Raw genomic sequence first — 13,487 nt, 5'->3', positions numbered from 1 at the left:
GAGCAAAGCCATACAGGCTAGCCTGGCTAGTGTAGCCTAGTGTAGCACATGCCCAGTAGGACAAGGCATGGGAATGATGGCCAGCAAGGAGAGATTTAAATCTTTGGGGAGTTACGCTAAATGACACAACATACGAGCCATGGGCTTTCTATTAGCAGATAAGGATAATGCACAGGGGGATTAACTAACCCTCTGCCGCTCTCTCTTTCTTTCTCGCTCTCCTTCTGCTCTCTCTCCCTCTACTCCCCCCCCTCCCGCCGTTTCACATAGGTCATGTTTAGATTGCACTGGGCTCCAAATACTTTAACTTGATAATTGAACGAATAATATCCAAATGGTCTTTCTCTCCTTAACAGCATTCCCCAGACTCCAGACACACACAAGCACATACACACCCTGTCTAACGTTTAAAGGGGGATACTGTTTCGTTATATCCCTACATGGACCTTTAGTATTTTTCTAGGATTTGTGACGTAATCTATTTTTGGGATCACATATCAGGAATTGATAGTCATCTTATTGCTTAACACATCAGGTGGACATATTTATTTTCCAAAATCAAAGCTTAAAATCCCCCAAAAATGTGTCTTGTTTTCTTGTTTTAGGCATAGGAAAGCCCTACCAATTTCTCACTTGAGCAGATGATTGAACTCATGCACTGTTTGTACAAAGGTTCAACGCATGGCCGTACAAAGATGTGACCGCTTGGTTGATTTCTCTGGAGTAATAAAGTGTATGTTTCATATGATAGGCTGTGTGTGATCTGAGGACTGCGCTGTACGTCGAGACAAGAAACAACAGAACGTCATCATCGCTTATAAGTTATTACTCAGGAGCACCACTACTGAATACAGGAAGAGTTATAAAAATGAAATACTATCCAAATGTACAGGTAGCAGAAACATACCAATACTGTATATGATTTACACACGTTTAGAAATGATTAATAGATATATCATGCTAAAGCAACTTAAAGTACAGTGAGAGTGTTTTTGAATTTGTGGCCCTAGTGGGAATTGAACCCACAACCTTGGCATTGCGAGCGCCATGCTCTTACCAGGCCCAGAAAAACACATCTTCTTGATTAACCAATCCAATTGTCTTACTATATGGTGTACTGATGTCAGATGCCCGTCTTTATACTGCATATGTGCATGTATGAGCAACTCTATCCTGACATCAGGATTTTTATTTTTTCTGCAGATCGTGAGGACCAGTCCATTCTTTGCACGTGAGTAAAAAAAAAAAAAAAAAACATTTGACACTACACTATCCACTACACTTCACACTGTACAGTATGTTTTTTTTCTCCCCACATTTTTCCTAGACGTCACATGGTTGGATGAGGAGGGGGGGGATTTGAGGAGGGGGATGTTGAAGAGGGAACAGTAACAGTTATGTAACCCATGGGTTACATAAACACACACTGTGTCCGAAATGGCATCCTATTCCCTATGGGCCCTGGTCAAAAGTAGTGCACTACATAAGGAATAGGGAGCCATTTCAGACACAGCCACAGTTAAACAAATGAGATACCTCTAATGTCAACATTACCTTTTTCCAGCCTGCTACTGCACTACCCTAACACACTGTGGGATTGAACACTTTGGGGGACAACTATGGTGACATGTCTGTTTGGTTTGACAATAAGGATGACAGGAAGTTCAGTGGGTATTTTGGTGAATCTTAGCTGAAATGCTCATGTCATACAGATGTAGGATTTTAATTTGAGACAGTTTGCTACAGCTGGAGAATAATCCTGCAGCATCAAGAAATGTGAATTATTATGTGGTTTATAATTTAAAAAAATTTAGGGGTTGATACATTTTTTGTTTATGGCAAATGTCTGAAATTTCTAAGTGGAAATTACAAACTTTAGAAGCCGGTTGAAAACTCAAATACACTCCAAGTTAACATTTCCTGCTGTGCATGACAATGCTAAGCAAGAAAATAGTGATCAAATTAAGATCCTACATCTGTATGTTGTGGGAACCATTATCCAGGGAGTTGTGGGGTTAGAGGTTAGAACACTTCTCTTCTTCTCTCCTTTCTCCTCTCCTCTCTTTTCTTCTCTCCTTTCTACTCTCCTCTCCTCCGCTCTCTCCTCTCAGAGAGACAGGAAGTGTGCCCTGTCCTGATTATAAAGACAGATTATTTTTTGTTTGGGCTCCATTTTGTTTGTTTACTCATTGCAGAGCAATTATTGAGAATCACTCTGGGAGAGAAATGGAATTGCTTGTCTCTTTCTAGTCACTATATAGGCTAGGAGTTGTCAGGCCACACATTCAGGAACATCTTTGGGACCTAGTTCTAGGGGTTTTAGCTAGCCAGGTCTACTACACAACAAAACCCAATACACTTCAGCACCTCTTGGCATGTTTGTCTCGTGCCTATTTACAGTAAGCTCTACAGTACGTCAGAGCACCTTTCCTGTCAAGCCTCCAGTGTACCCAGTAGAGGAAATGGGAGAGTCCCTGTCTAAAGTAGACTGCCCTGGAGCTCCGGGCTCCTTCTATTCTAAACCGATTGATGCCAGGATGCAGCATTCGCTGATCAAATCGACTCACTTCCTGAAGTTTTGCCTGAACAATTTACCAGAGGAGGCTTATTTGGAGAACTGGGGTTTCATTTTCCTGTTTGTTTGTTGTAGCCAGGGAATGGGAGGTCGGTAATGCAGTAGGGTTGTGGATGGAAGCAGGGAAGTTTGGAGCTATAGGGTTTCGAAATTCAAGAAGTGTTCCTAATGTTTCCCCCAGGTTTTTCCAAAATCCCGGTTGAAAGATTCCTGGAATCAGTAGGGAAAAATCAGAGCGGACATCCTCCAACAGGGATTTCTGAAAACCTGGGAGCTTTTGGAGAAATTCACCTCTAGTTAGGTCAGCTAGCTATAAGCTAGGTATAAGCGTGCTCTCTATCCATATATAGGAGAAACATACGCTACGGGGAATGCCATGTATGACATACTCCCTGAGTGTGTATGAAATGACACTGATGTATTACTAAAAACATATGAACCAGGGACCGACTGTGTTGTCGCCATAGTAGACAGGGGTTTGACCTGGTGACGATAGCATTACTTTGTGAAGTATATTGATAAACATGACATAGCACATGTCATAAGTCATGGCATACATGGTCAACATACAGATGTTGGATCTTAATTTGATCACCCTGGTGCAGGATAATATTTCTACAATGCAGGAAATGTAAAGGTTGTAGTGTATTTGAGGTTTGTAACTTACACTTTGACATTTCAAACTTGATTTTCCCATACGAAAATGTATCAACGTCTACAAAAATGTCCATTCATTATAATCCACATAATAATTCACATTTCCTGTTGCTGCTGGAGAATTTTCCTGCTGTAGCAACCTGTCTCAAATTAAGATCCTACATATGTATGGCGGCAAACAATGTACTGTACCATCATCTTTTGAAGTCTAGAGATTTTAATTGCATTTGTTATGACAATGTAATAGCATTTATATGATAGCGCTGTTTATAACAGCATTGTGTAGGCTTTGTGACAGTCTCCTCTTATAAATGGTTAGTTTTGTAAGATGCATTTCACATAAAAGTGTGAACATAGACAAAACACGAGCTAATGGACTGCTGTTAGGGTGTGGTGTGTTGACAATAACATGTTATACACAGGCACACACTGCAGTTTCCCATTCCATTGCTGAATTTCTCCTCACAATCCTTAGTTACAACCAAAATAAGAATGCATAGGAAGTAGCCACATAGCTCACTAAATCCTTGCTTGGGGTCTTGACATCTCCATTTATATGGGGTCATCTCTTTCTCTTTACAAGAATTGGAGTGTAGTAAGAGACCTAGCATCATTTCCAAAAGTGAACCAGACCTGGGTTCAAATGCTATTCAAACTCTTTTCTTTCAAATACTTTGAGCGGTTGCTCTATTCTGCTCTATTCTGGAGTGCCAGATGGGCGGGGGTTGACAGTTTTGGGATTATTCTATAATGTCCATTAAGCCAGGCAAGCTCAATCAAGCACAGACGAAGTATTTTAAATTATTTTGAATAGCATTTGAACCGAGGTTTGGAATGAAAATGGCCAAAGCCCAGGATGCTAACCAGCCATCCAGACCAGTGATCCACTGTGGCCACCCTGACCCTGGGATGGTTTAAGACAAACTGTGTTAGAGGAATCCCCTCACTTAGATATACAGAATGTGAGGTCTCTGTCTTAGGGCCTATAGGTCTCCCAGAGGATATTTTCAGGGATTATGGAGTTCTGTGTTTTTACAATGTGTTGAGGCCTGGGTAGTGTTGTTCTAGACCTGGTGTAAGGAGTGACGCTGTACGTGGTGTGTGAGTTGAGGCCTGTGTGTTGATGCACAGAGGTAGTGTGATTTTAGGTTTTTGTATGACAGTTAATGTTGGGCCTGATGTGAGCTTGGTCTGTTGTATTTCGGTGAGGTATGAATGTTATGACAGAATTTTATGATAACATTCATGACGAATGTAGGTCTTCGTAGGAGAGTAGTGTGAATCAGACCTGATGTACAGTATATGCTGTAGTATGAGGTTACGACCTTGTATAGTGTGAGATGAGGTCCTGTGGATGAGGTACAGATGTAGGATCTTAATTTGATCACACTTTTATTGTTGAGAATTTTCCTGCACCTCAGAAAAGACAGATGAGCTTTGTGATTTACATAAATTCACTGAAAACCTGCACTAACACACGGTTATATTAACAGTATTGCACTTTTCATGTAGTCTACTTCTGGCCAGCTAATAGCCTAACCACTGATCAAGCAACATTATGGACTAAACGTTCAAATTATTATTTTGCTATGACAATATACGTCAAGTTAAGATCTTACATCTTTATGGTGGATACTGGCTAGATTCCTGTCGGCCCAGTCGGCCCCATGACAGACAGCCTCTGGTGGATCTTACGAACACCTCTCCTTTTATGGAGTTGTTAGAGCCAGCTGGACTCTAGGCTGGGATCATTCAGACAAGCAGCATTGCGGTTGGCGTCTCCAGCATCTAGAGATCAAAGGCCAATAAACTACTCTCCCTCATCCTTCTGTAGTTTCCTACCTCTGTTAAATATGTCCAATACCCACCCTTGACCTTCTGGTTTAGAGCTGTAGGATATGTCTTATACATTTGTACCCTGCCTTAGTCTTCCTTAAGCCTCAAATACACTGGATTAGGAATGCTGTTTTACTTGATCTGCCTTCAGTGTACATGGATCTTTCCAGGTTATCAGACTTTTCTTTGGACCCCCTGGTCTGGTAGTGGGTCAGTCTGACCCTTTAGTTTCCTTTCATCATGGTATGAAGCAGTAGGGTAGGGCTAATCATTTGTTAGAGGCACACAGGAAGAGGTTGGATGGCTTTACATTACTTTGGACAATGACAAAAACATTGTGCTCGGGAGTTGATGTTGTTACTTCGCTCAGTCACTCACGTGGTTCACGGTTTAATTCAAGTGAGTTATTGGACTGTGAACAACCTGTCAGTTCTGTTTTCCCTCTCTCTCTCGCCCTCTATCTCAAACTCTTTCTTTCACTCTCTCCCTCTGCCCCCCCCTCTCTCTCTTTCTCTAACCTGTGTCTCCCGCTCTCCAGTGGGGAGTCTGGTGCGGGTAAGACAGAGAACACCAAGAAGGTCATCCAGTATCTGGCTCTAGTGGCCTCTTCTCACAAAGGCAAGAAGGACACCAGTGCTGTAAGTATACTGCAAACTACAACGTTTTTTTGTATCGTTTTTGGCATTGTGCCGTCAATGACAAGTGGCTATTGTGTGTCAAAAGTGGGGACCTCCCCAAGCCGGTTTCTATGCTCTAAGGGAGACTTGGCCAATGTGTGAGGAAACTGCCCCGTTGAATGATAATTCTGTACCGCAATTTCCTCCAAATAGACACAGCCAGGATCATTTGTCCACGTGAGTAAAAAAGGGAATGACCCAAGTGTGTTTTGCGTGTAGTGGTGTATGCGTGTTTTCTCCTAGAATTAAGGATTGCATGCGAGAGTGGCTCACTGACAGGTTTTTTGTAGTAAAAAATATATTTCTGACAAGATCCCCCTCCTATCAAGTTCCCCATCTCCTTTGTTGTTGAGCTCAAAATAATACATTTAAAATGTACTATAACATGAGCAATATCATCCCATATCCCCATTGTGTAACAGTGTGCTCATAACTTCCTGATATTACCAGTTATGGACCTCACAACTAAAAACTGCATGATAGTGATTTTTTAATTAACATGCAGCCCTCTCATCCAAATGCAAAATGGTAGATAATGTCAGATTTACTTTATATTCCCCCTGAGTTTGGTTGTTATTGTTATGTCGTCCATGGTTTTCCAAAAACACTCTTTCACTGCTTGGGGTTGGAGCCCGGCATTGAAACGGTTAACCACCACCACAGATCAACAGAGCACAGTGTGAGCATGTCCATCTACCTTTTCCTGTCTATCAAACGACATCATATCCTGTCACCGAACCCCCCCTTACCTCATCCCCTAATCCTAACATCCACCACCCGCCATTTTGTCCTGTGGGCGTTGTGGCGGCGTCTTGCTCCTCCGTAGCGTTACACAGTAGTTGTTCTACCACTTTTGATGATTTGCACCAGTGTGGAGTTTTTCAGACACCATGTGACCTACACGTGACCTTGTGATCTCTGACCTTTGACCTTTTCATCACAACAGCCAGCTCTCTCTCTCTCTTCGCCCCTGATTTTTTTTTAAACTTGCATTTCCGGACAGCTCCTTACTGTCAGAATCATGCCTGAGTGAGATTCAAATAGTTGCGGGGTACGGGGAGGGGGGGAGTAATAGTCATCATTGTACAGCAATGAAGGGATTAACTTCCAGGTCAAGGGTCAAAAGATGTGTTTTTCTTTGCCATTACCCCTCAAGACCTTCAGGAGATGCAGTGAAGCCCAATCATAATTTCATTGTCCAGCCTTCTCTACTACCCACTGGGCACACACTGGTTGAATCAACGCTGTTTCCACGTCATTTCAATTGAATTACATTGAACCAACGTGGAATAGACGTTGAATTGACGTCTGTGCCCAGTGGGTACTTAGTATGAAGCAATGTATTGGCCATGCATTCTAAGTAGTATTGCTAGTGTGGAGATTAGAATGTAATTCATCTTTCAGAAGCCTACCACCAGCAGTGAACTTAATACGCCTGCTTTAGAACTAGAATGTGTCCCTCTCTTCTCCTTCCTCCTCTCCTCCTTTATCTCTCCATTTCAACAGCCTATTAATGACTGATCCCTCCTGTCATCTGTCATTTCCCCTCGCTGTTTCTTTCTCTTTCTGTCTCTTTTCTCTCTCTTTCTCTTAGTGGCTGTCTGAAGCGAGCAGGGCCTTCTTTTCCCTGCTGAAATGTAAAGTATCTGGTTGCTACTCTCTTTTCACTCAAGTACCAGTAACTCATTCTGTTTTAACATCCATTAACTTGGGTGAGGTTTATCTTTATCTTACTGGGAATTTGTCTACAAGAAGATGTGGCTGATGTGTTATCATCAAATAGTTTTCTCATAGATCTAGATCTGAAAGGCATGTGACAGACACCTCTGAACTCCAGTTAAATCGTTTACCTCATTTACATTCATTTACCCTGTGGTTTTGCACAACATTGTCCTGGTTTCAACTCTCCAGTCTAAAAACACCAAGGTGTAAGGACCACAACAAGCTAACAAGCTATCATTCTCGGCTAGTCAAGATGGGAGAGGTTAAACCATCCACTGCTCCCCCCTCCTCCCTAAGCCAGAGGAGCATTGTTAAGTATGTGTGTTGTGTACACGTGCACATTTCCGTGTGTGTGTTTGACAGAGGTATGCCTGCCTCTGACCCAGCCAGTAAGCTAACGCAGGCCCTTTGATCAAACTGCATATTATCAGATCTGTACAAAGCCTAGAGAGATGCAAAATATTTGATTTCTAGGAAGCACCTTTCTATAGAAATAACAATCCTGTCATCTCTGCGGACCTGGAACACACCCACTGCCTACCTACTAGCACATACTCATATCGCCACCCTCTGCTCTGGCCCCTCTCCAGACCAGCAACACTCTGAATCTACCACCTCCAGCCACTCCCTCTTCACATCCTTCCCCTGGCCCAGCCAGCAAACACTCTAGTGGGCCTCATTTGAACAATCAGGCCCTGGTTGTCTGTTTGAGGCAGATTAGTAGTGAAATAAGTCATGTTGGTAGGACATGTGTCCTCAGTGCATAGGGACTAATAGGGGATTAGATGTTCTGGAGTAGTAGGTGCTGTGCCTTCAGTTATAATGCTATTAAGCCCAGTCACGGTGTAGGAGTCGAAACTGTTGAAAACAACTGGGTTTGTTGTTTAGGATCTATTTCTTTCTATCTTAAGAAAATGTTCTTTTTTCAATTGACTTTCATAGGGCTTGTGCTGCTGTTCCAGCCTTTATTTGACTATTCTATTCACAAATGAATGTCCCAGATGTAGTTTAATGTTTGTCATGACGTTGTTATGTCCAGGGGGAGCTGGAAAAGCAGCTTCTGCAGGCTAACCCCATCCTGGAGGCATTCGGGAACGCCAAGACCATCAAAAATGACAACTCTTCACGATTTGTGAGTTCACTTTTCGCAGATGCAGACGCGTAGGCCTAAAGTATTTGAGTGGGTCACAGAGTAGTGTCCACTTTTCATTCATCAATTCATGAATTCAAACTCTTGATTCGTGTAATTTGCATAGTGACCCATCTTTTTTGTGTTATTTAACATTCATCTGACAGTTGGATGTATACTGTACCTCATTGTGTAACATATGACCTACTGTAATCCTGGTGTACCTGTTCCCTTTAGGGTAAATTCATCCGCATCAACTTTGACGTGACTGGCTACATCGTCGGAGCCAACATTGAAACCTGTATCCTTACACAGTGTTACATACTGTAACTCTAAACTGGGGGACCCAGGTTCAAAAAAGCTGTTTTTTTGTGTTCACTACCCTGGGAAAACTCCCGTGACTTCTGTGTTTGAACAGTAAACATGAACCCAGACCCAAACCTGCGGTATTGGACTGTTGACACATTCCTGTTAGGAGTGTCATGGGTTCTCCTGTGACCGACGGTAAACACCGGGGAGGTCGTTGGCATCTGCACAATGACAGAGTCTAAAAAGTGCTGTCACTCCAATAACTCTTTAAGTTCCCATGGAATGGAATGATGAGATAAGAAATGTTTAGGTTGGAATTGTGTATTTGGGTCATGTTGTTTTAAAGATGTTTTGGCGCAGAGCCCTATTTGTAAAGGTTCATACATACTGTAGTTACAAGTTGCTGAACTGTCCATGTTATCACATACAGGTTGCCAAGAACGTATCAGAAATTGAGACAATGAAGCTCCAGTGTCATCTAATATAATGTATAGTTCACCGTGTATGTTCACTGTAAGATGACAAAGTAGACGAGCTTGTTTGTAAATAACTTTCTTTGGACTGTTTCCTTCTCAGGCATAAACTTGAAACTCCATCCAGATCATTCGAATGTATATCCTTAACGGCTGTTCTCAGACCTGCTGGAGAAGTCTCGTTGTATCAGACAGGCCAAGACAGAGAGAGCCTTCCACATCTTCTACTACATGGTGGCTGGTGTCAAGGACAAGCTACGTGGTAAGATCTGGGTTGTGTTCCCTATTCCCTAGGTCACAGGTGTCAAACTCATTCCACGGGGGGCCGAGTGTCTGCGGGTTTTCGCTCCTCCCTTGTACTTGATTGATGAATTAACATCACTAATTAGTTAGGAACTCCCCACACCTGGTTGTCTAGGGCTTTATTGAAAGGAAAAACCAAAAACCTGCAGACACTAGGCCCTCCGTGGAATGAGTTTGACACCCCTGCCCTAGGTAGTGCATTACATTTGACCAGGGTACATAGGGCTATGGTCAAAAGTAGTGCACTCTGTAGGGAGTAGGGTGCCATTTTAGATTTAGATCAGGGTTCCTGATCAACCTGATGATTGTCATGGTGGAGGAGAGTAGGCGATTTAATCTTTACTGCAGGACAGGCAGTTGTGGAAGTCCCACTTTTCATCTCATTGACCCCAGACAACCAGAAGCAGAATCATTCTGTACACAATCAAATATGATTATTTCTTGATAATACAGAGCTCGAATTTCTAGAACTCTCCACTCCATCAATGAAAACCCTCAACCGTTGTTCTTCCAGATGTGCTCCTGTACGTGATTGAACGTAGAGCTAGAATTTCTAGAACTGCCCTAATTGAACACACTGAATCATTGTCATTCCAGAGGAGCTTCTGCTGGAGAACTTCAGCGCCTACCGTTTCCTGGTTGCGGGCCATGTCTCGATCTCGGGCCAGCAGGACGACGAGATGTACGAGGAGACCATGGAGGCCATGAACATCATGGGTATCACTGAGGAAGAGAGGACAGGTACTGTATCAATCAATACATTAATCCATTTATCAAATCAACAAATCACCACAAAAAGTCCTACATGTGGCCATGAACATCATGGGCGTCACCGAGAACAAGAAGATAGGTAGTTGATCAATCAATCAACCTATTCATTAATTGAATCAACTAATAAATGAATTGATACATCAATACATTATTCAATCACCTTAACAAGTCCTGCATGAGACCATGCATAGCATGGGCCTCACTGAGGATGAGGGGATAGGTAGGCAGGGCCATGCTATTCAATCACAACAAACTCTTCATTACTACGGCGGTTACACCATACTGTATATATTATATGATATAACTTTCAGGAATAACCAGGCTATGACTTGGGTCTAGGGTTTTTTCTTCAAGATCATATGGTCAGGATAACCCGGTGGCCCTACATCAGCACGTCAAATACATTAGACACAGTAAACTAGGTGTGCAGATCTTAGATCGCTAATGGTGACTGACTAGCTAGGCTGACAAGGCATAGAATATGGCAGGTCATGGCTGCCATTTTGATTTGTCCCTGTACTTACTGTAATTGACCTGTACTCTCTGTGCTGTCTGTGTCCTCTAGGCATCCTGAAGGTGTGCTCCACGGTCCTGCAGTTGGGAAACATAGAGTTCAAGAAGGAGAGGAACCAGGAGCAGGCCACCATGCCTGACAACACAGGTTAGAGGAGGACATGAGATGGCAGATAGTGCACAAGTTATGTATATATTATGTTGTTATTTGACATGGTATGTATTATGCCACTTATATTAAATGTAGTACACGCTGTATGTTATTAATGTGTAGGACAATATCACATCTACTTTCTTTCTGGGTCTTTGTTTCTTACCTCTCCAGCGGCTCAGAAGGTGTGCCACCTCCAGGGCATCAACGTGGTAGACTTCACCAGAGCCATCCTCACGCCTCGCATCAAAGTGGGCAGAGAGGTGGTGCAGAAGGCCCAGACCAAAGAGCAGGTACATGTTGCTTTGGCAGGCTGAAATTCAGACAGTCCTGCTTGCCTGTTTCCCAGACAAAGATTTTATCGCCTGGACTAAAAAACATATTCAAAGGAGAATCTCCACTGTTTTTTGGTCCAGGAATAGGCCATACTGCTGGGCTGAATTTGAGACCGTTTTAAACTATGTTTAGTTTTCAGTCATCCATATTTTATTCTGTTTCCTCCAGGCTGACTTTGCCATCGAGGCCTTGGCCAAGGCTATGTACGAGCGTCTGTTCCGCTGGCTGCTAGCTAGGGTCAACAAGGCTCTGGACAAAACCAAACGCCAGGGAGCATCCTTCTTGGGCATCCTCGACATCGCTGGCTTTGAGATCTTTGAGGTGAGTGAGGGGATTCATATGATTGCATGGAAGGATTCATAGGGATGTATGTACGATATCTTGGATAAGACTTGGGCCACATGCTACGTCAAAGCTGAGCTATTAAGTTGTATTAAGATGAAGGAAAAGACTTGGGGGCCTAGCACACAACCCTGCGGCACACCAAACTGTCTTTAGTGAAAACTCAAATTCTTCTTCTTCTCCCTTCTCTTGCAGGATAACTCCTTTGAGCAGCTGTGCATCAACTACACAAACGAGAGGCTGCAGCAGCTGTTCAACCACACCATGTTCGTCCTGGAGCAAGAGGAGTACCAGAGGGAGGGAATTGAATGGAGCTTCATCGACTTCGGCCTGGACCTGCAGCCCTGCATTGAGCTCATTGAGAGGCCGGTGAGTGGGAAGACTGTAAAAAACACTCTTTAGGTGTAAAATGTATGCATTCAAGACATTAAATAGATACAGATTAAGACTAGTCCTTGACTAAATAACATTCTCAGGGTAGATTCTACATTGAAAGAGCTTTTTAGTTCAGTGCTAGGCTTAATCTGTGTCCTGGAAACCTTTCCTAGATATATTAAGGAACCAGGAAAAAATGAGTTATGTTTTCTCCACAGAACAATCCTCCTGGTATTCTGGCCCTGTTGGATGAGGAGTGCTGGTTCCCCAAAGCCACAGACATCTCCTTCGTGGAGAAACTCATGAACACCCAGGCCAGCCACATCAAGTTCAGCAAACCCAAACAGCTGAAGAGCAAGACAGAGTTCTCTGTGCACCACTATGCTGGAAAGGTGTGTATCTATCATTTTTGTGGTGCTGTGTGGTTCAGTAAGAGGGACAAGGTTGTGAGTTCATTTCCCACGGGGATCACATACAAATACAAGACATGTGTGGTGTTTTGCCTGTAGGTGGACTACAATGCTGATAATTGGTTGACAAAGAACATGGACCCTCTCAACGACAACGTCATAGCACTGCTTAACAGCTCGTCCAACACGTTTATCCAGGATCTCTGGAAAGATGGTAAGTCCCCCTGGACTCCAGTTAGTAGTTGCCTTTTTAGCATCGAGATGGAGTCTCAAGATGGATACATATACCCTTTCATTTTGTGTGACTAGCTCTGATTGAAATATTGCCTCCTAAGCGTGGTAACCAGATCTATTTCATGATTAGCCAACTGGTGTCATGTTCGGCATACAGGCTGCCCGTGTCCTAACCCAAATCCTAAAACAAACCCCCTCTCTGTCATAATGTACCTCAGCGGACCGCGTGGTGGGCCTGGAGACCATGGCCAAGATGTCCGACAGCTCCATGCCCAGCGGCTCCAAGACCAAGAAGGGCATGTTCCGGACCGTGGGTCAGCTCTACAAGGAGTCCCTGGCCAAGCTCATGACCACGCTGCACAACACCCAGCCCAACTTCGTCAGATGTATCATCCCTAACCACGAGAAAAGGGTAGGCACTAGGCATAGACATTATTCACAATGTGGCCACTGTTCAATAGAACGTTCAGCTGTGAATAATGTCTATTAGGCTGCAAGTCGAGGGTGGTTCCCTTAACCCTGTTGCCAGTGTCTAAGTGGAGTGAAGAAATCCACTTGATTCAATTTTAATTCTATTTGATTCAATTCCAGCCTACCTCAGTCCACCACTATTGTTCCCCTTGTAGGGCCATTCCTTTTGAAGTGTACTTGTTTGTTGATGCAGAGGAGAGGTG

The 13,487-nt window shown here is 43.3% G+C and overlaps 1 protein-coding gene across 3 annotated transcripts in view; it reads left to right on the top strand.

Annotated features, from left to right (window-relative positions):
• myh11a (myosin, heavy chain 11a, smooth muscle) overlaps positions 1–13,487 on the top strand; it is a 40,161-nt gene that overhangs the window by 13,035 nt on the left and 13,639 nt on the right. For 2 of the 3 annotated variants that reach the window (XM_071351685.1, XM_071351703.1), the window contains exons 4-17: positions 1,204–1,231; positions 5,607–5,706; positions 5,899–5,922; positions 8,507–8,599; positions 8,834–8,897; positions 9,542–9,640; positions 10,279–10,422; positions 11,018–11,113; positions 11,291–11,409; positions 11,621–11,773; positions 11,990–12,163; positions 12,388–12,561; positions 12,679–12,793; positions 13,032–13,225. In XM_071351685.1, the coding sequence (XP_071207786.1) occupies positions 1,204–1,231; positions 5,607–5,706; positions 5,899–5,922; positions 8,507–8,599; positions 8,834–8,897; positions 9,542–9,640; positions 10,279–10,422; positions 11,018–11,113; positions 11,291–11,409; positions 11,621–11,773; positions 11,990–12,163; positions 12,388–12,561; positions 12,679–12,793; positions 13,032–13,225 (1,577 nt within the window). The remainder of the gene's footprint in view (positions 1–1,203; positions 1,232–5,606; positions 5,707–5,898; positions 5,923–8,506; positions 8,600–8,833; positions 8,898–9,541; positions 9,641–10,278; positions 10,423–11,017; positions 11,114–11,290; positions 11,410–11,620; positions 11,774–11,989; positions 12,164–12,387; positions 12,562–12,678; positions 12,794–13,031; positions 13,226–13,487) is intronic. The other variant, XM_071351694.1, reaches the window with a different exon arrangement.

The sequence above is a fragment of the Salvelinus alpinus genome, chromosome 2 (genome assembly GCF_045679555.1).
Source record: "Salvelinus alpinus chromosome 2, SLU_Salpinus.1, whole genome shotgun sequence".
NCBI classification, from domain to species: domain Eukaryota; kingdom Metazoa; phylum Chordata; class Actinopteri; order Salmoniformes; family Salmonidae; genus Salvelinus; species Salvelinus alpinus.
This window is presented reverse-complemented; position numbering and strand designations above follow the sequence as displayed.